General features: G+C 57.1%; 3 protein-coding genes across 14 annotated transcripts in view; 1 reads left to right on the forward strand and 2 right to left on the reverse strand.

Moving 5' to 3' along the window:
- LOC118895017 (minichromosome maintenance complex component 3 associated protein) overlaps window positions 1–565 on the reverse strand; it is a 42,020-nt gene extending 41,455 nt beyond the window's left edge. Inside the window, exon 1 of one of the 3 annotated variants that reach the window (XM_036851882.1) lies at window positions 453–565. The gene's annotated coding sequence lies outside the window, so the exon portion shown is untranslated. Of the gene's footprint in view, window positions 1–361 lie in introns of all 3 variants that reach the window. The other 2 variants (XM_036851880.1, XM_036851881.1) reach the window with 2 other exon arrangements.
- YBEY (ybeY metalloendoribonuclease) lies at window positions 507–9,846 on the forward strand. Of its 3 annotated transcripts, none has more exons than XM_036851890.1 (6): window positions 507–611; window positions 944–1,174; window positions 2,181–2,309; window positions 3,572–3,640; window positions 4,716–4,888; window positions 9,450–9,846. In XM_036851890.1, the coding sequence occupies exons 2-6, from the start codon at window positions 965–967 to the stop codon at window positions 9,829–9,831; spliced, it is 963 nt and encodes a 320-aa protein (XP_036707785.1). In that variant the 5' UTR covers window positions 507–611; window positions 944–964; the 3' UTR covers window positions 9,832–9,846. The 3 variants fall into 3 exon arrangements, with proteins under 3 accessions (XP_036707785.1, XP_036707787.1, XP_036707786.1); XM_036851891.1 differs by lacking the exon at window positions 507–611 and adding an exon at window positions 632–829; XM_036851892.1 differs by lacking the exon at window positions 9,450–9,846 and having other exon boundaries at window positions 518–611; window positions 4,716–5,733.
- Window positions 8,600–21,777, reverse strand: C4H21orf58 (chromosome 4 C21orf58 homolog). Of its 8 annotated transcripts, none has more exons than XM_036851888.1 (9): window positions 21,583–21,777; window positions 20,734–20,794; window positions 19,391–19,464; window positions 18,415–18,579; window positions 15,162–15,273; window positions 10,397–10,518; window positions 9,812–10,047; window positions 9,356–9,418; window positions 8,600–8,831 (listed from the first exon to the last, which is right to left on the reverse strand). In XM_036851888.1, exons 1-8 carry the CDS (start codon window positions 21,640–21,642, stop codon window positions 9,373–9,375), a joined length of 876 nt encoding a protein of 291 aa, XP_036707783.1. In that variant the 5' UTR covers window positions 21,643–21,777; the 3' UTR covers window positions 8,600–8,831; window positions 9,356–9,372. The 8 variants fall into 8 exon arrangements, 7 of the variants coding, with proteins under 7 accessions (XP_036707783.1, XP_036707782.1, XP_036707779.1 ...); XR_005019812.1 differs by having other exon boundaries at window positions 8,810–8,831; window positions 10,397–10,684; XM_036851887.1 differs by lacking the exon at window positions 8,600–8,831 and having other exon boundaries at window positions 8,894–9,418.
- Window positions 21,778–26,231: the final 4,454 nt, after the last annotated feature.

Here is a 26,231-nt window from a genome sequence, read left to right on the forward strand (position 1 = left end):
TGTTTCCTCCCGTCTAATTTTTCTCGCAGTAACCAGAGCACCAAATACTCTTTACAGACAAATAATTTGCGTTTTTACACGCGGGCGATTACTCCCAGGAGCTGGCTTGAAGAACAAGAGAGCTCACGCAGAGAGGCTGCCCCACCCCAGACCGCCGCGGGACAGGGGCACCGGCGCAGCGCAATCCAAACCTCGGGCGGCGCGGTGGGTGGCCCCGCACCCGCTGTGTTCCCCCCCGCGCCCGCAGTGTCCTCCCGGCGCCCCTGGCCCCGCACCCCCGGCCCCCACTCCGTCAGCGACACGGGCGCGGCGGCGGGAAAGGGGGAGACCTCCGCCCGCCCGGGCCCCACGCCGCGCTCACCGTCCGGCTCAGGGACGCCGCCGCCCGCCGTCCCAAGGCCCCTTGGCGCCGAGCCGGAGCCGCACGCAAAGACCGCGGCAACCAGACTCACCGCTTCACTGCGCGCAGCGAAAGAAAGCTAGGCGGCCCCACTTCCGGTCCGTCCCGCGCCTGGGGGCCCGACGCGCTCGGGTTCCGCTCTCTGGCCGGGCGGCGGCGGCGGAGCTTCCGGTACGCGGCGTCCAGGCCCGGCCCAGCCGGCTTCCGCCCGGTAAGTTCCTCCTCCCCAAAGAGGGGTGGCTGGCGTTCCCCGCGGCCGGCCCGGAGCCGACGGGGCGCCCCCCGCCCCGCCCCCACCCGCACCCCTTCACCGTTGGGCCCTTCCTCCCCGCCGCCCCGGTTTCCCAGTGGCTGTTGACGTCTGTCTGGCGCGCCTGACTCCACGGCCTGTTCACGTCCTTCCGTGTTATGGCTTCCTTGTAGTGAAAGGCACATTCCATGACGTTTTTCCACGAATTCCACCAAACAAGATGAATTGAGTGTGTGTGCGCGGGGGTTTCTACAGAACTTAGGATGGCTTTCTGATTTGTCTGCCTTTTCTAGGGCGCGGTGGCTCCGGCCGCGATGAGCTTGGTGCTGAGGAACCTGCAGCGGGCGGTGCCCCTGAGGCGGGCGCGGCTCCGCGAGAAGGTGCAGGCGGTGCGGAGAGCCCTGGGGGTGCAGCGCTTCGACCTGGGGGTCGTCTGTGTCGACAACAGAAAGATTCAGCAGATTAATAGAATCTACAGAGACAAAAATACCCCAACAGATGTGCTTTCCTTTCCATTTCACGAGGTAAAAGCTGTTTTCCTGTTCCTGTCTGGCCTGCCTTCCTCTGTAAATCCCTGTTAATTATACCACAGGCATGATTTTAAGTTTTACTTTGAAAAATTTCAAATACACACAAAAGGAGAGAGTACCGTGTGACCATCCCCTATTGATCAGATCCTGTCGCTGGAGGAGGGGAGGTGATTGCCCCCGTGACCCCGCGTTCTGTACCAGTGAATTAAAGAGAAAGTGCTTCTGCAGTTTTAAGTGTGATTCAATAAGGCATATGTATGGATTGAAAACTCTTAAATAACTCTGAGAATAAAAGGACAGAATTGGGTGAATATTTTAAACAAATACGTGACATGTATCAGGTCACTACCTACGTTATGTGAATGATCCACGCGAAGCTCCCCACGCTGTTAGTAACAGCGTAAATTGGGGCAGCCCTTTTGGAAGGCAGTCTGGCAGTTTACTTGAAATAAATCTTGATTACTGTTTAATCCACTAGTGTCACACCTAAGGAAATAAATGGAAAGAAAATAAAATGTTCACTGTGTAGTATAAAACTGTATTAAAGTATCCACTTATTTTCCCTGATAGGAAGTAAAAATATTAACACCCGAAGTATCAAGCCATAGGTGACTGGCTTAGTGTGAACAGGCCTCAACTGAATGGACTGGTCTTTATGGTCTTTATGGTCTTTATGTGGGAAAATGAGAAAGAGTATTTGTTTAGGACAAAACAACAACTGGAAAAAACAGAAATGTAAGCTTGTATCGATGTGGTGATTTAGCTCCTTGGAAGTTAGGGAGCTGGGTGGTTGTGCCTTAGGAAGGAGGAAAGAAATGGAAGGTTCATTTGACAGGGTGGGAACATCTTCAGTCAGTCGTGTGTAGCGTCTCTGCCACGGTTCCCGACTTGTCTGCCTTGGGACTAGTGACACAGGGTCTTTCGGGGTGAAATCTGTAGGCCTGTGGTCGGTTAGTGTTCTGAGGTCGTGTTCTCCAAATGTGTGTTTCCTCATTTTCAGAATCTGAAAGCAGGCGAAATTCCCCAGCCTGATTTTCCAGATGACTATAATTTAGGAGACATTTTCCTGGGAGTGGAGTATATCTTCCAGCACTGCCAAGAAAATGAAGATTACTATGATATCCTGACTGTAAGTGCTGAAATGACAGATCCTGATTGGCAAAGCTAAGGCTGATGTCCTCCATCCAGGCCGTGAGAAGAGGTGGAGGCGACACGGGCATACACACCATCGTCCTCATGTAGGACAGAGGTCACTGGGGGAGACCCACAGGCAGGGGCAGCACCCTCTCACCATCCCTCAGAGAGGAGAGCCTGGGCCGTGGGGTCTGCGTGCCCCGTGGCACCACTGGGTGAGGGGAGAGGACAGAGAGCAGCTATGTGTACCGCTGAGGAGAGGGAGCCCCAAAAGTGGCCTTGTTCTTAGCTTTACCTCTGGAGATCAGCAGGCTGTGTTTAGCCAGCTCGGACCTGCTGCATGAGCTTCTTAGTGAACTGCCCGAAGCAGGCAGGATTCTGGCCTCCAGGACCTTCAGATCTGTCTCCTCAGCTTGGTGCCACGCAGGGTGGTGGGAGTGTTCTGAAAAGCGGTGTGTGATTGAGTCGTGTTTTAACGTTCCTGTGGATTCAATTGAGGTGTTTTCCTTTGGCCAAACAGCCACACCCTGAATTATCATCTTTGGGGAGCCTAGTGCTTCCGAGGCTTGAAGCAGAGCATAGAGCTTCCCAGCAAGACGCCCTGTGCTCAGGCGTCAGGGTGCTGCCAGGAGGAGGGTGTGCTTTCTCCCTGGGAGTTGGGGCAACTGCAGCATAGACAGGACTAGTCAGCACAGGTCTCAGCTCTGGGACCTCTGTGGCCAGCAGCTGTGCACCCCTGGGGGCTCTGGGCTGGGGGGCAGTTGTGGACCTCTTCCACTCCCCCACATCCCCTGAGGATTCTCTTACCCCCAGCGGAGGGCCAGCCCACACTCCTAGGGCCCTCATCCCCCGGCACAGGGCCAGGCCAAGCCACTGTCCTCCCAGCTGGTGCCCAGCTGCACGTTGGCACCTTCTAACAGCCCGGGGTAACTTCCCCCTTCCCCTGCCCTGGTCCTCCATGTCTCCACAGCTACCCACCCATCTGCCCCTTCCCTACCCCACCCCAGAGAAGATCATGATCTTCACATCCTGCCACAGGGGCCAGGCCTACTGCTGTTCCCCAAACCCCACCCCTGTGACCTCACCACCTGCCCACAGCCCTGCCTGGGCCCAGAGGAGGCTTCCTAACCTCCCACCAGGCATCCACTGAGCTCTCCCTGACTTCCTCCTCCTCCTCCTCTTCCTCCTCCTCCTCCTCCCTGGCTCGTGGCTTGGTCCTGACCACCCCCTGAGGCAGCTTCTTAATTGTTCTGACAGGTGACTGCCACCCACGGGCTCTGTCACCTGCTGGGCTTCACACACAGCACGGAGGCCGAGTGGCGGAAGGTAGGAGCCATCCCCTGTCCCCAGCACACACACAGTGGGTATTGCAGCCCGAGGGCCCAGGAACCGGGGCTGCACCACCTGCCCCTTGCAGTCAAGTATGAAAACCAAATGGAGAAATGCAGTGAAATAAGGAACTTATAATGCCTGCTTTATAAAAAAGACTCACAGTGTTTGTCTTAAATATTGGACTCTCTAAATGCTGTTAACTGCATTATTTATTCACTGTTGAAAGAAAGATCTGAGGAGAGACACTACATTCTATAAATTCTATAAAATTCAAATGGCTTAAAGTTAAAAAACCTTTACAAGAGACATTGGGATGGCACTTGTCAATGGAAACAGGATTTAGAGCGTGCAGGTGTCTGATCCAGACCTGTTGGGTAAAGTTCTGTCAGTTTGTCTCCTGGAAGGCTGCCTGTGTTTACTCTGTCTATGAAGGTCTGTGTTGGTAGATGCACCGTATTGTGTATTATTAACTCGAATTATATTCGTAATCAGACGGGTTCCCTGAACAGCATAGAAGAAAAGCATATTTTCCTTAACAAGGTAGTGTCCGGGCAGCGGGCCTCCCCCCGGCCTTCCTAGGCTGCTGGGTCCACACCACCCGCCACACCCTGGCTCCGCCTCGCCTCCCCCACCCCCAGCCCTGCTGTGGCCGCCTGGCTCCCCTCCTCAGCCCCGCTGCTTCCCACACGCCCGCCGGCAGCATCTCAGGAAAGCCTCCAGCACGCTTACCGCCCCCCCCCACCCCGCCCTGCCCTTTCCCCGGGGGGCCGTCCTCACACACCCCTCCAGTGCTTTCAGGGCCGGGCCACCGGGTCTGGCCCCTTCTCCTGCGACCCAGGCAGGCGCTCCTCTTCATCCACGAGACCACCGCCTCAGCACCCGGCCCCAGCCCCCTGCTGGCTCCGAGGTTCACACGCCACCGGGCAGCACGTCGGTGCTCCCTGTGCACTGGGACCGCGGCCTGCCTTGGGCTGCGTGGGAGGCCCCGGGCCTCGGGGAGGGAACCCCAGGGCCCGAGGAGGCCAGGCCTCTGGGCCAATCTGGAGCTGTTTCCACCCCTTTCTTTCAGATGTACCAGAAGGAGAAGCAGGCTCTCGAGGAGCTGAGCGGGCACACAGGGACCAGGCTGCAGCCCCTGAGCAGGGGCCTCTTCTCACCCAAGTGCCACAGTGTGGATGGGAAGTGGGTACCCCCCCGGGCCCCAGGGACCAGGGCTCCCCACGCTGAGGCCACTGCTGGCCTGTGGGGCTGCACAAGTGCCAGCCCTAGCAGGCGCTGAATTCCACGAGTGGAACTTGCTTCTTAAAACGCGAGAGAAATTTTCACTCATTTCTTTGTTCAGGACACAGTAGGTGTGTTATTTTCAGTGTTGTAAATAAAATAGTTGCAAGTGCTCAGGATGCAGAGGTGTGTCAGGGGCGTATCAACCGCCTCCTCCCTGGGGCTCTGCCTTTGACAAAGAGGCATCTCCCACGTCTGCATCCCTTCAGGACAAATCAAGCAGCCCAGGTGGGCCTGCCCCCACTTCCCGTTGGAATCCTGCTGGATTCGGTCCCATCCAGCTCTCAGGAGCGCTGGGGCGTGGAGCCTTTGCTTGGTGCCTCTGCAAGGTGAGGGACAAGGCTGACCCTCGAGGTGGCCGCAGGGCCAGGCCTACCCCCCGCAGGGGACCCTCAGCACGCCTCCTGCCATCACCCACCCCTACCCGTCGGTCCCTGTCAGGCAGTTGCTCACAGACTGTGCTCGAGTCCTTGGTCGTGGCCCCGGCGTGGCAGAGCTCCGACTGCCATGTCCCATCCTCCTGTAGGAAACCCTCCCTCCTGTCAGTATGTCCTGCCGTGTGAATATGAAAATAAACCCAGGAGTTTACCCCAGAGCTTTATCCAGAGCTGTGCACAAGCTTCGGGCATCACGGGTGGGAGCAGATCTGGAAGGGGCGGGCGCCGAGCCACCCCGGGGCCTCCAAGCACTGACCACAGTGCCACAGACCCTCCAAGGAGCTCTGAACTGGTCATGGCAATAAAACAGAGCCTCTCGGAGACCCTGAAACCCCAAATACTATGATTCGAAGAATCTGGTTTCTCTCATAAATCGATTTCAGAAACACGAAAACGTGTTTCCCACTGGATTTGTGTCCTGAGCCTGGACTTTCCCTGGTTCTCGGGGACACGGGCCCTGTCACGTTCCTGAATCATTGACCACATGACCTATTTGTCGTCAGTTAAGCTTGTTCTCGGTTTAAAGTCTAACATGGCAAAGACCAAAGATAACCCCACAAAGCTCTTTGTTCCCCAGGCCTTTTTAAGGGACTGAAGGGGTCCTGAGACCCACTGGTCCTATCAGCGAGTATTCGGAGGTCTCCACCTGCCATTAGAGCTGACCCTCCAGAACCTCTGGTCATGTCCGGAACACAGGCAGGGTTTCTCCTGGGTATGGGCCTGAGCAGAATTGCTGGGAGCTGGAGGTGTGAGGTCCAGCTTTATAGGCTGATGCCTATGAGTGTTTCCCCAGGGCTGGATGGTTTGTCCCCGCCGGCAGCCCGTAGTAGTGGCCCCCAGGTCCTGCTACCTGGTGTCAGGTACCGAGCAACCTGCGTGTGCTCTGACCCTCCACTTGGACGGTGTCCACATGTGCACCGTGGCTGTCCTGCGTTTCTCTTGTCACCAGTGACCCTCTCCGTCGGCATCCCCTCCACCAGAAGGGTGACTGCTCAGGTCTTATTGCCCATTTTCTACTGGTTTTTCTTTTTTCTTATTAATTCTGGGGTGTTTTTATATATGGTTGAAAACATGCCTTGAATTTTAGTACAGAATACGAGCAAGTGTCCTTCTGACCTGAATCTGAGAGAAGGCCGCCCCACGGTCTGTCAGCAGCTGTGCCGGCTGCGCGGCCTCTTGGTTCTATTTCATTCCGCTGGTCGTTCCTGCCCACCCTGCCCGGGCACGTGCTGTCACGTCCCAGAGCTTCCTGCAAACCCAGCATTGCCAGAGCAGGGCCCCTGCTCTGGGTGTCGCCGGCATCCCCAGCCCTTTACTGTCCTAGGTGTGTTCTAGATTCAGCTCCCAAGGCCGTGACGCCCCGGAGGCGCCGTGCCGGGTCCGCAGGCTGCCGAGCACGTGCAGTGCCTCTCGCTTCGTGTCCTCAACGTCTTGCTGAGGGGACCCCCGCCAGCAGCCCCGCCAGGGTACCAGGCACAGCTGGTAAATGCAGTTTTCTCACAACACTTGCCACTAACTGCCAGGAGCCAGTGCAGAGCCCACAAGTGGAGGGCTCAGGCCCACAAGACTGCCCCCACTCTAGACCAGGGGACCCACTGTCCAATGTCACCAGAAATCGGGTTCCCACGACCCCCGCCTCTGGTTCAGTAATTTGCTAGAATGGCCCACAGAACTCAGGGAAACACTGGTTTCTTACAAGGGACACAGATGAACAGCCAGATGGAGGCGTCCGTAGGGTGACATCTGGGAGCTTATGTCCCCATGGAGCTGGGGTGCACCCCCCAGATGTGTTCACCAGCCCCATCTTCTAGGGGTTTTGTGGAGGTTCTGTTACGGTGGCATGGCTTGATTAAATCACTGGCCACTGGTGATTGGCTCAGCCTCCAGCCCCTCTTCCCTCCCTGAGGTTGGGGGTGGGGCCTAAGTTCCAAGCTCTAATCAGGGTTGGCTCCTCGGGCGACCAGCCCATCCTGAAGCTCTCCAGCGCCCTCAGTCGCCTCGTTAGCGCAGTCACGAATCACAAAGGCTTTCCGATCCCTGTGCCAGGAACCAGGACAAAACCAGATAGACATGTTGTCTTCTGCTGCAGTACCACGCCATGCCACCACTGTACTCCCGGCACCTGGACCCCAGAGCCCGCCTCCCTAGCAGCCCCACCCTCACCCCCAGGGCCTGCTCAGACCTCTCCAGCTTCCCCAGGCTGGCGTGCATCAGGGTGCTTTCCCCCCGGGCCCTCCGCAGCAGTGACCGCCCCTCCTGCAGGCCCCCCCGTGGTGGCCTTGCCGGGCTTCTCCTGGCCCCGGACTCTCCCGGACTCAGGAACGTGTTTCCTTCATCCCGGTTGACCCAGCAAGGCCAGGTGTGCGGTCGTTGGAAACACGTACGTTGGTCTCTGCCCCTGGCTCCTGACATGGGGCTCCTTGTAAATTCCCAAGTGACAAGAGCACCAGGAGCCCCATGTGTCCTAATAAGGTGACTCTGGGTGGCTCCTGGGTGGAGGCTGGTCGCCAGGAAGACCAAGCCAGGATGAGAACCTTGGAGCTTACAGGGCCACCCCACGCCCATTCTCCAGAGTAGGGAGGGGACTAGAGATGGAGTTACCCGTGGATCAGGCCTCCATGCAGTCCCCACAGCATAAGGCTCGGGGGGGCCGGGTCGCAGACACATCCACATACCAGGAGGGTGACACACCCCACTCCACGGGGACACAGGTGGCAACCTGGCTTTGTGACGGGTGTCTGAAGCGAGGACAGTCCTGTGGGACTGAGCCCTTAACCTGTGGGATCCGACACCATCTCCAGGTGGGTGGTGTCAGAACTGGACTGAACTGTAGGACACCCATGCGGGGGTCACGGAGGACTGCTTGATGTGGGGAAACCCCGCACATGTGGTGACGGGAGTGAAATGTTCTGTGTGCAAGTAAAGGAGACTCACAGGTGAGAAAGACACAGGAGGGAAGAGCGGGGTTTTCCCGACTTGGGAGGTAAACAAAACTGAGTTTTTCCAATTTACCAGACCATCCAAAGATGATGAACTTCTGTCAAATCTCTTCCCTCTTTTGAATTAATAATTACGTTGAGAAATAAAACCAAAGGGAAAAGCCATGTTAGAAGACGTCAAACTGAATGGGAATTCCCTGGTGCCCACCCACCCCGCCCCCTGCAGGCCGCAGTGCTGGGGGAGAAAGAAAGAAAGAAAACATCAACGTGAAAATAAGGAAATTGGCTCAGACATTTAGCTGCATGTTTAACAAGACACCGGCTGTCTGCTGAGACAAGCTGCACTCAGGCACCCAGGCCGCGGCCCTCTCCTTGCTGGGCAGCTGCACGGGGCGAGGTCAGCCCGGGGGGAGCCTGTGTGCAGCCACAGGGCAATTCCGAGGTCATCTCGCTTCCTCCGACGAGCCTTCTGGCAAGTGCGAGGGTCCAAAGATGCAAGGCCGGAGCAGGGGTCCTGCTCGTGTGGAACTTGGGGAAAGAGACGACGTACCCCAAAAGGGGCCAAAGAAAACATGCATAATACTTGAAAATGGCATTTGCGAGAAAATTATATTAAAGCATCGAGGAAGCATAATTCCACCAGAAAAAAATAAAAGCGGAGCAGAGAGTGGAGTAAAGTAACTCGTCCCGTGGGGAGAATCCAGACAGAGGCAGATGGGAGACGGCCCTGCCTCGGCCCGGCCTGCGGTGCTTTGCTTCAGGAGGAGAAGCTACGTGAGTGAGCCAGCCTGCAGCTCTGCCCTCACACACACACCAGGCACATGTCCTGCGGCTGCTCCTTTCCTGCGAGGAGCCGGAGCCTCTCCCCTGGGCCACCGGGCACCACGAGTGTCACTCTGCTCATGGCGTTTTCCCCCAGGAAGGTTTAAGCTCTGTGTGGCTACATCAGTCGACCTTTTCTCTCCTGGCTCCTGAGCCATGTCTCCTGATGAACCCCCGTGTCTCCTCGTGACCCTCATCCCCCTGGGGGAGCACGAGGGCCTGCCGCTTACCCGAGCCCGCCGTGGGGTCACAGGCCTGGAGCCTGTGTGGGCAGGACGCCGTCGGACACCGCCCTAAGAGGAAGGAGGGTGTCTCTGGACGCAGCTGCTGCCCTGGTCTGGTTCACAGACACCATGCTCAGGTGGGTCTCGCCGCCAGGGCTCGGTGGGGACCCTCACAGCCGGGCTTATACTGGGCCCTCCCCTGCTGGGCTGGACAAATGACCCACGCCTCGGGCAGCTCCCCTGGGAGGAGGGCATGGGGTCCACACCCAGGCGTGGCAACTAGGACTGAGGCTGCCATGGTTACCTCCCACCCCCAACCCCTCCCTCAGGAGCTGGCAAGGCCTCCCCAGGCTCCTGCTGCAGCTACAGGCCTGACAGCGGGTGAGGAGGGGCGACCCAGGCCCTGGGGTCCTCCCGCCCCGCAGGCGCAGGAGGCTGGCCTGGAGCCCAGCCCGGACTTACGTGCTAAGGGCGGCCACTGAGGGACCGGCCACGTGCCACACGGTGGGCAGGAAGCTGGCAGCAGGAGGGAGGGCAGTGGCGGAGACCACCGGGGGCCACGTGGAGTAACCCGCCGGGGAGCCAGGAGTGGGGCTGGCCTGCAGCGGGGCTGGGGGCGTGTAGTGGTAATGGTGGTGCACGGAGGGCGGCTTCTGCCTCTTGGCTCGCAGGACGGCGGGGCGAGCCCCCTGCGGGTCCTCAGCATGACACACACCAGGGCGTTTCAGCGGGCCCCCCGCTGCTCCTGGGCTCCCCTCCCCCCCACGTGGCTCCTGACTCGGGATGGGGTCAGGGTCAGAGCAGCGGTGGGCAGGGGTCCAGGAGGGCAGGAGGGTGGGGGCAGGCTCCAGCAGAGCTCATCCGGCTCAAGGGGGCCTGAACTGCGCAACCCGTTCCTCATCTGGGTGGGACTGGGGGCGCTGGGGAGCTTCAAGCTGGAGCACAGAGCCGGAGCCAGAAATGTGTTTCTCAGAGCTCCACAGATGCGTGGATTTCTGGAGGAAGAGCCACCAGCTCCTCTGGACTTGGTTTGGGGGTGGAGCCTACCTGCGGGGGGCGGCGCGGGGGGGCGGGCGCGAGCGCTGACGGGGGCAGGGCTCTGAGCATCAGGTTCTGCATGAGGATCTGGTGCATCTGTGCGTTCTGCATCAGCATCATCTCCGCCACGTCTGAGGGAGGGCACGGAGGGCTCGGTCACGCACGGACGGCCGCCGATGACCCGGCCGCTCCCGGCACGGAACTCAGGTGGAGCAGACGCAGAGCTCTGCGAGCAGGCGTGGAGTCCTGTGGGCCTGCGGGTCCCAGGCCGTGTTCGCAGACGTGTCCTTTTGAGCCCTATTGATGGTGGAGCCTTCTTGCTACTGGATTCCTCACGTGCGTCCGCTGGGCTGCGTGGTGGCCCCGACGGTATCCACATCCTAATCCCCAGGACCTCTGAATGTGGTCTGATTTGGAAAAAAGGTCTTCGCAGGTATGATAAGGATCTTGAGATGAAATCACCCGGGGGAGCCCTAAACCCAAGGTCAGTGTCTTCCTGAGCGAGAGGCAGACGGAGCTCTGAGACAGAGGAGGAGGCAAGACACAGAGGAGGCGGGCAGAGGCTGCAGGGACACCCAGAGCCCCAGGAGCTGGAGGGGCAGGAAGGACCCTCCCTGGGCGCCTTCGGAGGGCGCACGGCCCCGCCACACCTTGAGTTTGTACCTCAGCCTCCAGACTGTGAGCAGACACATTCCTGTGGTTTCAGGCCACCCGGCTTGTGGCGCTTTGTTGCAGCCACCCGGGAAGGTAATATATTCACCAACTCAGGACACTATGAAACGCTAATTTTGGGCAGAGTGGGACATAAATGTTGCTTCTTTCCACAGCAACTAGGCCCTGGAAATTAGGTGGCCCTCCAGGCTCTGTTGGCCTCACCAAAGGAAGGCGAGCCTCTAAGGACCACTCACACTCGCAGCCAAGCAGATGGGGCCTGCAGGCCTGGGGTGGGGCTTCCGCAGGCGCTTTGGGGCTGCGGCTGCAGCAGACAGCCTCCCACTCAGGCTGCTCTCCCAGGCCTCCCTGAAGGTGTGGACTCGCCAAGCCTCCACAATCATGTGGGCCAATTCCTTAAAACATGTCTTTCTTGCTGTATTACACACCCTGCTGGTTCTGTTTCTCTGCAGAGCCCTGACTGGCACAGATGTCAGCACAGGGCCGGGGGGGCTCTGGGAAGGGGGCCAGAGCCAGACTGCTAGTGCAGAAGCTGAGTCTGGCAGCCCCACAGGGGGCAAAGGCCCTTGAGGAGACCCACGTGGGCCTGGGCCTGGGGGCAGCCCCGCCCACAGTGAGCCCTCTGAGAGGGAACCCTCCCCATCAGCCCTGCAGGGTCCCCCCCAAGTAAAATCGAGCATGACAAGATTAGTCGACAGATGGGGTGGTAGAGAAATGGACCCACGTCTACAGCCTCACCACAAGGGCTCACATCAGTGCAGTGGGCAAACAGTCTTCAATAAAGGGCAGGGGGTCAAATTGGTATCCATGGCAAAAATAATAGCATTGATCCCTAATTCACAACACACACAGAAGTCCATTGCAGGTGGATCATAAATCTAAATGTGAAAGGAAATACAGCCGCAGAAGAAAATACAGAAGAACGTCTTCCTGACCTTGACGGGTAAAGACTTCTTAAACAGGACACAAAAGGTACCAACCATAAAGAGTAAAGCCTGAAAAACTGAACTTCACCAAAATTGAGAACTTCTGTTTATCCAAAGACACCACGAAGAGAGTGCAAGGGCCACAAAAAGGACTTGCTGTTTGCAATACATATGTCAAAATGACCCATTTTTAGAATACATAAAGAATTCCTAGAAATCAATAAAAGAGGCAGAAAACCTGAAATAAAAATGGGCAAAATACTTGAATGGGAACTTCACAAAAAAGCATATTCAAATGGCGAAAAATATATGAAAAGGTGAAGTGCAAATTAAAACCAGAATAAGCTACCATGACCTGCCCACCAGATTGGTGAAAATGAAAAATTCTGAAAACATCAAGTGTTGGTAAGTTGCTGTGGGCAACCGAAATTCTCCTCCCCTCCCGTGCGGTGTACATGGGTACAGGCACTTTGGAAAACTGTCTGGCAGTATTTCCTAAGCAGCCATCCCATCCCCAGGTGTGTGCCCCACAGACACGAGCACGTCCGTTCACCAGAAGGCACGCAGAGCAGCACTGCGGCTACAGCCCAGCTGCACAGAAACGGAACGCCCAACCCCCCAAATGGGCCCACGGTTTGAGGGACTGAATAGTGTGGTGGCTAAAGAATGGCCCCAGCGATGTCCACACCCTGATCCCAGAACCTGAGAACGTGTTCCGTTACACAGCAAAAGGGACTCGCAGATGTGACGAAGTTAAGAATCCTGAGATGGGATGGAAGCGACCTGAGTCTCCACCCACGGATGAAGGGGTAAGTAAAATGGGGTCCATCCACACAGTGGGATATTACTCAGCCTTAAAAAGGCAGGATGCTCTGACACAGGCTACAACATGTATGAACCTTGAGGACGTTATGCTCGGTGACATATGCCAGACACAAAAAGACAAATACTGTGTGATTCCACTCTTACGAGGCATGTAGCCCGATCAAAATCAAGAAGATGGAACACAGACTGGTGGGCGCAAGGGGCTGGGGGAGGGGGCTGGGAAGCTGTTCCCCAGGGACAGAGTTTCAGTTTTACACGACGGAAAATTCTAAAGATCTGTTGTACAACAGTGTTGAATATAGTTAGCACGACTTAAACATGGTTACGATGGTCAACTTTATGTTATGTGTTTTTTACCACAATTTTTTAAATTAATTTTTTTTAAAAAGGATCTTCAGATAGGGAGATTATCTTGGATTATCTGCGTGGTCCCAATGTCATCACAGGGGTCCTTAGAAAGTGTTGGGAGAAAATAACTATCAACCTACACTTGAATATCCAGCAAAACTAGTGTTTAAGAACAAGGGGAAATAAAAAGAAGGTGAACACTAAGGGAGCTTCAAAAGCCTCTCCTGCAGGACCTTGTAAAAGACTTGTTCCCAGATGATAGGAAGGGATTCCAGAAGGATGGTCTGAGATACAATAAAGGGTGAGTTAATTCAAATGTATTTTCTGTATGACGTTATACCAGTGTCTTTTTTGTGAAGTTTTCCGAAAAGGTAGAACTGATGTGGAGAGCAGTCACGGGGAGTGGGGTGGGGTGAAGCTCCAGAAACCGCGTGTCCAACTTCATAGGAAGCAGCCCAGCAGTTCTCCAAAGTGGTTGTTGTAGTACTTTTGAGATTCCCTATTTTTACATTCAAGTATTTGATCCAGTTGGAATTTGTTTTGGTATAAGGAGTGGGGTAAGGAACGTGACTTTACTTTTCTGAATAACTAGCTACTTACTGACTGTTTCATTTTTACCAGTGATTTTAAATGCACTTTTTAAAGCCACACAGACACTTGCGTGTGCGCGCGCACACACACACACACACGCACAGGGTATGCTGGGTTCACCTCTACACACACACACACATGCACAGGGTATGCTGGGTTCACCTCTACACACACACACACACACACACACACACACACGCACAGGGTATGCTGGGTTCACCTCTAGAGCCTGACAGTCACTAAAGTTCATCTGGAAAAACCAAGGAGGGTGGTGAGGAGAGACCAGCGGGCTGATCTCTCTGCACCTCCAGGCCACCTTCGTGTGTGTCACGGTGAGAACGGTCCCCCTGGGGAGCTGCAGGCCGCCATGGACCAGGCCTGGCATGTACCACGTACACGGTGGTGCTACAGTCATGGGGACAGAGTTGAGAACACTCATCAGGTGATTCTACACACAAGTCTGCCTCGGACTCTCAACACCTCCCATCATTAGGGAAACGCAAACTACAACCCCAGTGACCGACTACCACCCCTACTAACACGGCTGACCGCACCACATGTGGGCGAGGGTGTCGAGGAACTGGACCTCTCACACATGGCAGTTTTAAGCACACACCTGCCATGATTCAGCCGTTCCAGTCCTAGATATTTACCCAGGAGAAATAAAAATATACATCCAGACTCAGATGTGAGTGTCCATGGAGCTTTTGTGGTGATAACCAAAACTAGAAATGACCCAGATGTTCATCAGCAGGTGAAAGGATAACAAACCAGTCCATCCACACAATGTAAGGTCACTGGGCAATTTCAAGGAGCCATGGTTTGCTACACCCAACAAGAGCGATGAGTCTGAAAACAGTGCCACTGAGCGAAAGAAGCCACACAGAAAAGAGTGCATACTGTGTGATTCCACTCATACAAAAATCTAGGAGACGCAAACTGACGCAGAGTGACAAAGCAGGTAGGACGGCGGGAGAAGGCGCCTGAGGTGATGCCGTGTTCACTGCCTTGATTTAGTGATGGGTTCACAGGTGTGTACAGGTGTCAAAACTATCAAATTGTACACTTTAACAGTGTGCAATTTATTCTATGTCACCTCAATAGAGCTGTTCTAAAATTCAAGTATTTAAAAGTTACTTAAAGAGAAAAGCAGTTTAACCAAGGGTTTTTGGAAGCTAATCACTGGATGAGTTGGGTTGGAACACAGTTCTTTCAAATCTGAGTCCAGGCTTTTTCCCTCAGGGATATCCATCAGTAAGGATTTTTCAAAGTGAAATTATTTTCATGTTGGTAAATACATAGCTTCAGTTGAGTAGTCAAAAGCTGGCCCTAAAATACCACCCTGCTTACAAAACTATTTTTTCAGTAGAGAATTGTGTAAACCAATGACAACATTCGTTATGAACACTTACCTTCCTTGATGCTTCCTGACTGCTGAGTGGGGAAGGCCTGGGGAAGGGGAATCTGTGCGATGAGTGGCTGCTGAGGCAGCTGCTGGATGATGGTGGTGGGAGGTGGGGGTGCCTAGAAGAGCCAGACGACCCATTACCTGGATGTGCCCCGGGAATAGTGACCTACAGAACCACCCACCACCCATCCACCCACCATCCACCCATCCATCCAACATCCACCCGCCATCCATCCATCAATCCATCCCCCATCCATCCATCCATCCATCCATCCACCCACCATCCATCAATCCATCCATCCAACATCCACCCACCATCCACCCATCAATCCATCCCCCATCCATCCATCCATCCATCCATCCATCCACCCACCCATCATTCCATCCCCCCATCCATCCATCCATCCCCCATCCATCCATCCATCCATCCATCATCCATCCATCCATCCATCCACCCACCCATCATTCCATCCCCCATCCATCCATCCATCCCCCATCCATCCATCCATCCATCCATCATCCATCCATCCATCCATCCACCCACCCATCATTCCATCCCCCATCCATCCATCCATCCCCCATCCATCCATCCATCCATCCATCATCCATCCATCCATCCATCCACCCATCATTCCACCCCCCCATCCATCCATCCATCCATCCACCATCCATCCATCCATCTACCATCCTTCCACCCACCATCCACCCATCAATCCATCCATCCGCCATCCACCCATCCGTCCCCCCATCCATCCATCCACCCACCCATCCATCCATCCATTCATCCACCATGCAACATCCACACACCATCCATCCATCCACCCATCCATCCATCCATCCATTCATCCACCATTCAACATCCACACACCATCCATCCATCCACCATCCATCCACCCATCCATCCATCCATCCATTCATCCACCATTCAACATCCACACACCATCCATCCATCCACCATCCATGCCCCCATCCATCCATCCACCATCCATCCATCCACCATCCATCCATCCATCCATCCACCCACCATCCATCCATTCACCCACCATCCATCCATCCACTATCCATCCACCCACCACCCACCACCCATCCACCATCCATCCATCCATCCATCCACCCATCCACCCACCATCCATTCATCAATACACACATCCATCCACCAGCTATCCATGGGGGACTTTAAATGCGAAACCCTAGAGGTTAAACAGATGGCTAAATAGATAAATATTTGAGTCTGGGTATCACTTAGGACGTGGAATGTTATGGACTGAATGTTTGTCCCCCCTCAAATTCATATGTTGAAGCCCTAACCTCCAAAGTGACTACATTTGGAGATGAGGCCTATGAGGCGGTGATAAAGGGAATGAGGTCGTAAGAGTGGGGCTGTAGTCTGATAGGGCTGGTGTCCTTGTAAGAAGAGAAAGAGACACCAGATGCTGTCTGCCCCATGAGGATACAGTGAGAAGGTGGCCACCCACCAGCCAGGAGAGCACGCTCATGGGAACTGCATTGGCTGGCACCTTCATCTGGGACATCCAGCCTCCAGACTGTGAGAAGGTAAACGTCTGATGTTTAAGCACCCAGACTGTGGTATTTTGTAATGGAGCCCAAGCTGAGTAAGACATGGTGTTTTTCATGTTTCCCACATTTCCCGGCTTTAGTGGGCTAAGCTCGTCCCTGCTTCCATTAATTCTGCTTTAATAGAGGCATCCAAGGATCTTGGCTTGGAAATACCCTCTGGCTTTCCTCCTAAGTTAAAATAAATGCACAAAAACTTTGGGCGCACACCAGGTGTTGATTTCTATTTTAATCCTCTTCTGGATGCACAAGGCCCTGCCCTGTCCCTTCTCTCTCGGTTCACGGAAAGGATGCCATAGACCAGCGTTGGCAAACTTCCTGTAAAGGGCTGGACAGTGTATAGTTCCCGCTTTGTGGCCACAGGGCTTTAGTTGTAACTGCTCACCTCTGCCTTTGTAGCTGGAAAGCAGCCCCAGACACATAAGCACTTACTAACCCTGAGATGTGTGTTTCATATCGTTTTCATGTGTTACAAACTATCCTTCTTCCCCTGACTCTTTCCCAAACATTTAAAAGTGTACCACCCCTCTCGGTTCACAGGTCGTACTGACACAGGTGGCAGCCAGCTTGGCCTGTAGCCACAGTCGGCCGCCCCCCGCACACCACCCCCTACCCCGCACAGACCAGCAGGCAGTCCCAGTGGCGGTGATGTCGCGGCAGAGGGGACCTCCTACCCCAGAGTCTGTGGGAAATTCAAGGCCCCTGCTTGCTCTCGTGGTGTCACCGGGGCTGAGACTGAAACACCCAAGCATGACTGGGCCTGAGGAACTGCGCTAAGTATGAGCACGTTTGGGACTGGGGGAGCCTCCAGAACCTACACCCTCAGCCCACCATTCCTGGGGCAAAGGGGGCTCTGGGGGCTCTGCTGGCACGCCCCTTCCCTCTCTGTTCCCTCCACATGGGCTGCCAGGTCCCCTCCCAGAGGATAAACGCCCTCCAGTTCACGGACCCAGCCTGTGGGCACCACCAACCTCCCTGGCCAGCCGATCCAGAACCTTCTCAACTTGGCCCTGCCCGCCTCCTGCCTTGTCTTCTCCTCATGCACTCAACCCCCGAGGCCGCAGCCCGCCAGGCACCAGCTGCCACCCTTCCTTCCTCTGGGCATCCAGCTGCCCCCGATACAATCCCTTTTGCTTAAGAAAGTCAGAGTTGCTTTCCATCGCTTGTAACCCAGGATGCTGAATGTAGGCGTGAGGATCTCAGAAGTGGAGCAGTCTTCCACCTTTTACAGTTCTGCCCTGGAGACTAGCGGCTAAGCTTCCCCAGTCATTATGAAGTTTCGGAAAGGAGCTGACACACTTCTTCCCCAAATTCAGGCCCTCCTGATACTGAAACCCTCTAATACTTCTGCTCCTAGCACAAAGGTTAGGACGTGGGGCAGAGCTGGGACCCCAGCCTCTCACCTGTAATGAGGAGATAAGCACCCCCTACCCCCAGCCAGTTCTCAGGGCACCTGTGAGGCCTGATGACACACATGAGCCCCGACAGAGCCAGACACGGACTGCAGCCACTGCTGCCGCTTAGCCCACGGCCCCTTCCGCGTACTTCCCTAAGGTGCTGAGAGAGGCGAGAGACGGAGGTGTGGAGACACCGCCATCCCTGCTTAGGTGAGAGGTCTCTGGGGGCGTGGCATCCTCCCTGCGTTGGTTCTGTCCCCCAGATTCACCGCGAGGAAGACTTACCGGGTGTTGGGTGATCTGCGGTGGGTCCAGGGTGGGTGGGGCCGGGGAGACAGCGGGGTGGACGCCCACGGGGGGCACCTCTGGGGGCAGCACTGACCCACGGGCTCCTCCGTCCAGCCCCCTCCAGGCGCGGGCCCTGGAGACCTCTTCCAGGAGGTGCTGTTCCTGGAACGCCAAAGCAGAGCCTGTGCTCGGAGGCGGGGAGCTGTGACACCCGGAGCGGGCTGGCGTGTCCCAGGCCCTCACCCCGCCTGGCACGACAGCGCCAGCGCACAGGCGTGTGGCCCCCTGTGGGGGAGTGGCCCCAGGACCACCTGCCACCCCCGTGCACCAGGCTCCCTCCCACCCGACCCAGGCGCACAATCAGATGGTAGGCCCGGGGCACAGCTGGGTCGGAGTTGGAGCCAGGCCCTGGAGGCAAAGCCTGAAGGCCCTTGCATGGTGCACACAGGAGAAATTGACCCCAAATGACTTTTTCCAGCCTATAGAGGATATTCTGTCTCTCCAGCATGCTTCCAGGTCGACTTCACTACAAAGCAGTGAGTTTATCACAACTATCGTTTGGACCCGAACGCACCCCTTCCCATGGTCATTCCCTGCTGCTGGTGCCTCTGGTTTGGATGAAGCCCTGGTCATCTTGGAATCCCACTTCCGGGGGAACCGGACCCTTCACATGGCATTTCCACCTCTGATCGTGTGCAACCAGAGCAGTTTTTTTCAGCTAACAGCCCCCTGCGAGAGCCCAGCCTAGGGGAAACAGGCGAGTTCGCCTCTCTCCATGGAGTCCGTGACTGGGGAGTGACGCCCCTCAGCTGCTCAAGTCCATCAGCTGTCCACCCCCAAGTCGCAAACATCAGAACCAGCATGGGTTCCAGAAGGGCCCCCACCTCCACTGGCCCGTGTTTGCTCTGAGCTCAGGCCGCAGTTTCAGCTGCAGCGAGCTCAGGCCAAGGCTCCCTGTGGCCGCATGGCCTACCCAGAGTCTCTGCAGAAGGTCCTTCCTCATCCGCAGAGCGCTCCGCAGGGAGGCCTCTGGCCCATCCTCATTTCCTGGAGGGAAGCGCGTGCTTCAGGGCTCAGCACTGCGGACCCCGGCAGCACCCATCCCCGGGACCTGCACGCCTGTCCCGGAGAAGGAGGGAGGTGCCTGGGGACGGAGCTCGGGGGGCTGCTCCGTGGGGATTACGTGGGCAGTGGTGGGGGGCATTCTGGGAGCTCAGTCTCTCACGGGGGTCTGTCTTACTCCTGGAAAGGAGCCGGAAGTTGCAGAGTGACCATTTCCCCTGGGGCCCGAGCACCCTGTTGCTCCTGTGCCTTTGCCAGAAAGTCCCTCGGGCTCCACAGGACGCGGCGAGAGGAAGGAGGCCCGCACAGGATTCGGGATGGGGCCGAGAGCCCAGCCTCCTGTCACCTGGAGCCACCCCGAAGCCCCAAGCGGCCTGGAGGCTGGCGCGGTCCACAGAGCCTCAGGGAACGGTTCCTGCAGCGTCCTGGAGACCACGCCTCTGGTGGTCCCTGAGCTCCTTTCCTCTGGGTGCACGGGCCTGTCCCCTCCCCCCAGGCCTGCCGCCTCCCCCTAGAGCTGGCGATGCCCAGGCTGCCTGTCCTCTGGGGTCCCCACTCCCCCTCCAGGAGTCCCCACTTCCCTGGCTCGTTTGTACTGTTCCATGTTCTGCGCTTGTCCTCGGTCATGTGACCTGGTTTGGGATTTTTTTTTTTCTATCTGGATTTGGGCCCTGGGCTCTGTCTGCTGCACTTGGGAGCTGCCTGGAACCCCCGCAGCCCAAGGGGCTACGCCACGTAGTAAAGAACAAGCAGTGTCTCCCCAGCACCTCGCCTAGATGTCCCTGAGCCCGGAGCCCGTCACCAGGGAAAGCAGTCCTTGCCCTGGGTCCTGTGGCTTGAGCATCGGACCGCCAGCCAGGCTGGGGACGACGGGGCGTCTGGTCTGGGCGCCCGAGGATGTGCAGGCCGACACGGATGGGGTAGGCCCTCCACACCCACACCGCAGAGCAAGCTCAGGGCAACATGGTCTGATGCAGGTGTGGCCACTTCCGATCGAGCTGGGCAGCCTGGGCTGGTTATCTAACCTCTCTGGGTCTCTAGCGCTCAACTGTGAAACAGCAATGATGAACGGGCCCTCCTGGGTATGCAGACTGGATGTGGTACGATATGAGGGTGTATGTGTGTGAGTGTGTGTGTGTTAAAGACACAACAAAGGCCTTTCCGCTCTGAAAGTAAAGAAGTTCAGAGGACAGTCTCGCCATAAGCGGAGGTTGCTCCGGGGCCTGCGCAGCTTCAAGCAGCCCGGGCTCTTACCGGGCGTGAGGTGGGGGTCCTCAGAACCCGCTTCCACATCCTCGCGCTCCTGCTTCAGCTTCTGTGAGGAGAAGAGAGCAGGACAAGGTGCGTGCTCCGGGCGCAGGCTCGGTGTGGGGGGCCAGGCTGGGCGCCAGCGCCCAGACGGAGCAGCTGGGAGCAGGAAGTGTGTGAGGTGGACCGCGGGGCAGTAGCCAGGGTGGGACCCGGAGGCCACGCTCCCCATGCGACGCACACACGCTCCCCCCTGAAACCCACAGGCCCCTGCAGGAGGCTGTCTGAAGAGCCTGACCAGGCCGGCCCTGTGTCCTGACCACCCTGACTGCCGCACTGAGCCCTGGGCCGAGCAGCCGCTGTCTGGGCCAGTTCTGGGGTGAGCCCTGCTGCCCCTGTGGGCAGCCCTCGGGGGCAGAGGAACAGAGCAGGCAGGTGAGGTGGGGGGAGCCGTGAGGGGCCCGCAGACCCTCGGAGGAGGAGAAGGAGGCCGGCCTGAGGGCGTCCACTGGCTGCCCGCCCCAGGCCTGGCCGAGACGCCGCACCCGGTAGGGTCTGTCTTCCCTTAAACTCGGAAGCCGGGAGGCCCCGAGGTGGAGTGTCAGGGCGCCCTGGCAGCGCTCCAGCCTGGGGGTGTGGGCCTGCCTCCTGGCTGCAGAAACTGCCAGGAGAACCTACTTGGTTCTGTACAAACACAAAGAAGAAAAACCAAGGAACCACAGTTCTTCACTATGAGGCTAAAACCGCTGAAAAGGGTTTTGCTTTGGAAGTGGGCTCATTACAGGTATAATCTTACCTTTCAAAGCTGTGCTTCTGTAACAAGCTGTTAAAAACACGAGTGCCCAGCTGTCTTACCTTCTCCAGGAGTTTCAGGGTCAGCCGGGTCAACCGATCTGCCACTGAGGAGTCCAGCATCCTGGGGCCACAGGAGGGGACGCCGCGGGCCCACCCCCTCCCCGTCTCTGTTCCCTCTGGAAGAACTGCTCAGCCAGAGAGAAGCAGCCCAACCCTGGGGTCACTGAAGGAATCCCACGCTGGGCTCGGTTTACCTTCTGGCCTCTACGGCCAGAGAAGAGCTTGGGGGGTGGGGGTGGCACACGCCCTGGACGCACAGTGTCGGGCATCGCCATGGTGGTTGCTAGGAGCCGCAGACATGGCGAGGCCCGGTTGCCAGGTTTCCACTGAGAGTCCTTCCCAGGCCCCGCCTGTCCCCATGCAGGGGTTACCAGTAAACACTGCTGATCCTCAGGTGTGGCCAGGCGGGGCTCCTTGGGAAGGAAAAAGTGGGCAGCAGCTGGGGCCCGAGGGGTAGAGCGCAGCCCTGGCGGGGAGGACAGAGCCCAGAGGATGGGGTGGGGGAGGAGGCATGGCATCCATCCCCCACGCACCACAGGGGCCTGCCACCCCTGCCCTCAGTCCGTTATGGCCTCCAGGAGGCCAGCAAGCCCCTGGCCTTTCTTAGGGATCCTCCCAGCCAGACGGGAGTAAAGGCCAGAACACTGGAAGACAGGGTGCGACCACCACCTCCCTGCAGACTTCAGGAAACTCTGGGTGGCAAGGGGGTGGCACCAGGGAGCTGGCCAATGAGGTGCCTGGGGGCTTCTGGGTGGGAACTCAAGGTGGGCTCACCCCACAGGCACCCAGCTGGCACCTCAGAGAACATGGGGCCACCCCGAGGCACCACCCCTCAGGGTGGACGTGATTCCAGCAGGGGGACTGCCCAGCCGGGACCCATGCCCAGAGAGGGGCAGGGGTTCCTAGTGTCTGAGGGGCAGGGGCACCTGGGAGGGGGACCATCAGTGGGTGACCCACCTGCCCAGCAGAGGGCATGTCCACAGGGCTGGCATGGGGAGGGGGTGTGAGGGGAGGGGAGGGGGTGTGCCCATCAAGGGAAGACTTTTCTAAATGATGCTTCACTTCAATGCTTCCCAGGAAGGGCAGTTTTGAGGAGTACTATTGTATTTTGTTTTATATTGTATCAATACGTACTGTATCTGGCATTTTGTAGGGTGTCCCTCTACTATTGGGATTTGTTTGATGATTTCTCACAATTGGACTGGGGTTATGGGTTTTTGGGAGGAAGACCACAGAGGCAAAAGGCCCTTCTCATCACGCCCCATCCAGGGTGTGTGCCGTCAACATGACCTACACTGTGGATGTTGACCTTAGTTACCTCGTGGAGGTGTGTCTATCAGGTTTCACCACTGCACAGCTACTATTTTTCTCTCCCTTTCCACATTGTTTTTTTCAGGAGGAAGTAGCTATGCACAGCCCATACATAAGGAGTGGGGGGTTATGTTTCCCTCCTTGAAGGTGAGTATCTACATATTTGGACAGCTGTTTAATTGTTAAAAATAAATTAAGAGTCAGATCCAACATTTACAGAATATCTAGAATAGCCATGGAAATGATTCTGGGGTTCCTCGGAACACAGTTTGAAAACCACTGGCCAAAGCAGCGTGGGCAAACACATGAGCCCCCTACAAAGTTTTAGATGTACTGCAACATGTAAAGGTTGAGAGATTCAGGCATAGATCTGAGTCTCTGACTGCTCTTGGGAAATCCGATCCTGTAGTCAGCTAGTGTTGCCTGCCTACCCCTGGTTTTATGAGGCCACCGCCTCATGTCTGTGAGCCAAGACTGGAAGCTCCACTCACCACACAAAGGGCTGTGGTCTGACTCAGGAGGGGGTTGAATTTCCAGGGCTCCCTGAAGATTTGTGTAAGTTGCAGTTGCTTAGACTCACACGTTCACACTGAGGTTGAAAGGTGAGCTTGAGTCAGTAAAGTCACTATAGCACGTTCGTGGAGGAGCATAGTTACTGCCACTCAGTCTCAGAGAGCAGACAGGGAGCACACGGCCTGCTCACAAACCCTACTGCATTGAAGGCACAGGAGTGAAGGAAACACAGAAACCGACAGTGTGTTTGCTGGACACCCCTGCACAGTCACCCACGCCAGTGCTGCTTGATATGCCACCTTTCCTCTAGTTGCCGCTTGCAGCACTGTCATCCTACCCAGCTCTACCCCGGCCAGATCTGACGCAGGGGCAAGTTTGTGGGTGTTTTCACTTCTCACACAGGGAAACCGAGGCACAGCTGCTTAGGGTTTTCCTGTGTTTCTTCCTGAGTTTATGACCTCCCCCCCCATTTAGGTAACCATAATCAGTCGGTGACAGCATCCCCCCACCCCACACCCCACCCTCCGCGAGGGAACGCTCACCCAGGCACAGTTACGCTACAGTAACAAGAGGTGCCGACAACACGCTTTGGATCAGTGTCAGTTAGTCAGAGCTTATCAGCTTCCAATGAGCTCGATAACTGTAGCAGCATTTGATTGTTAATCAAAACCGTGGGCTAGGAATAAAAACCTCGCCTTGCTTCCTCATCTGGACAAACAGGCTTAAGTGGAGTCTGAAGCTAAGGAACAAACAATGATTTCGTGAGACTCCAATTCCCACACGGGCCATGAATTCATAACCCACGTCACATTCCTTTTCTTTTAAAAAAATTTTTTAACAGACTCTCTTTTTGAGCAGTTTTAGCGTCACAGAAATTTGAACAGGAAGTACAGCACATTCCTTTTTAATAACCATTTACAATATATTTGGAATGATTTACCCAAACGTTTCAAGGCCTTAAAACTTTTCCATGTGAGAAGAGACTTTTTGCCTTTCACTGAAACAGCTCTCTCCCTCTGGTGATCTAGAACTGTGTACAATTACTGTACCATTTAAAATTGCATCCTTACAGGCCCCTTGGCAAGTTGGCCCTATGGAGCCCCTTCCACGCTGGGGTTCCAGGGGCTGTCCTAACAGGAATACACTTGTATTCCGGGTGTGGGTTTGCCTTTCCTGCCCGCAGGGCCTCAGCCTGACCCTCTCTCAGAGTTTCCCACTGCATGGGGTCCCTCCTAACACTCTTTGACGCAGGGCACTGCTTTATGTCAGAGGTGCCAGAGTGGACCCATGACTGTGCAAGCTGGGGGCAGACGCATTAAACCCTCGATATGGCACTGTGTCCCCAGTGGGAAGAATCCATGGGTCCAGGAGTGGCAGCACCGCCGGTGGCTTCTTGTCCCTGTAGCTCTGGGCTCCGTGGGTTGGGGGTGCCGGCCCCGATTCCCACTAACTCTGGCCGCCCCCCGGCACTCCGGTTCTGTGGGTCCAGGCGCCAGCGGGACCCAAGGGAGGGACTCCTAGGAACGGAATCAAGTGATTTTGCTGCTGGCTGGCTGCGATCGTGACACGAACAGGGCCAGCATCCCGGTCGGCGAAAGGACCCCTGGAGACGAGAGTTTGGTTCCCGCCACCCCCGGGCACGGCCACAACCCGGAGCGACTTTAGGGGCAGCCCTGAGCTGGCGCACGCAGGCAGTGGGGCCCAGCTTCCTGGGCTATCCCCGGGCGCTCGCGAAGCTTGACTCAACTGGACACCGGCGCAGACTCCCCCCGGGTGGCCTCAACCTCGCGGGAACGCGAACCTGCCTCCGCGCCAGTCAGCCGGGCCAGACAACCCACGTGCGCGGGGCCCTTCAAACCGACCAACCACAGAGAGCGCCGAGGCTGCCGCGCCCAGTTCAATGGTCCTGCCCGAAGAGGCGGGAGCGTCCGTGCGCCAATCGGAGGGACGGACGCAGGGGCGGAGCTCCGCCGGGCCGCGCCTCCTTGAGGGCACCGCCCTGAACGCGCGTGCGCGAGGGCAGGACCGCGGCCTCTGATTGGCCGCGGGCCGGGGGTGCACGCCCCGGGGCGGGGCCGGGCGCGGGGCGGGACCACGTCTGCGTGACAGTTGTCGTAGGGGGAGGGTGAGCCCAGGCGGTGGGGAGGGAGTGTAAATAGAGCGAAGGCGGCGCCGCATCGGCCCCGCCACCTCCCGGCGACCTGCGAAGAGTCCCGGAGTAAGATGGAAGAAGATGAGCGAGAGCGGCGGCGCAGAAAAGTGGAGGCCGGGAGAGCGAAGGTAAACGGCAGCGCCTCCTCCCCCCGCTGTCCCGGCGTGGGCTCCACAGGGCGGGCTCCGGCGCCTGCCACCGCTCTCTGCCAGGAGCGGACGCGGCCACGAGGGGACCGCTATCGCCGCACTCTTGCCCTTTCCGCCGACTGGGCTGGAAGCCGCCCCTTGGCCGCCGCCATCTTGAATCCGCCGCCCTCTGCTTGGGCCCGCCCCCGCCGTAGCCACGGCCAATCAGCGGCCGGGGGCGCGCGGCGCCTGGTGGAGAGGTCGGGCGCGGGGTACGTCGGGACTGGTGGGGCTGCGCTTGTGCTGGGCAGGGGCGGGGCCGTGGGAGCCGGGCGTCCCCTCCCCGCCACCCCCCCGGGACCCCCCCGCCTTCCCCCGCCCCGACCACCCCCGGGGAGCTGCCAGAGGAGCCGGCGAGGCGGCTTCATTGACAGACAGTGGTGTCCTCCGGACGCGGCGTCCCTGACGGCCGCCCGCTCCCGGAGCCCGAGGTGCCGGGACGGGCGCTGTCACCACACCTGCGCTCTTGTGCACACCTACTGGCA

This window comes from Balaenoptera musculus, chromosome 4 (assembly GCF_009873245.2).
Source record: "Balaenoptera musculus isolate JJ_BM4_2016_0621 chromosome 4, mBalMus1.pri.v3, whole genome shotgun sequence".
Taxonomy (NCBI): domain Eukaryota; kingdom Metazoa; phylum Chordata; class Mammalia; order Artiodactyla; family Balaenopteridae; genus Balaenoptera; species Balaenoptera musculus.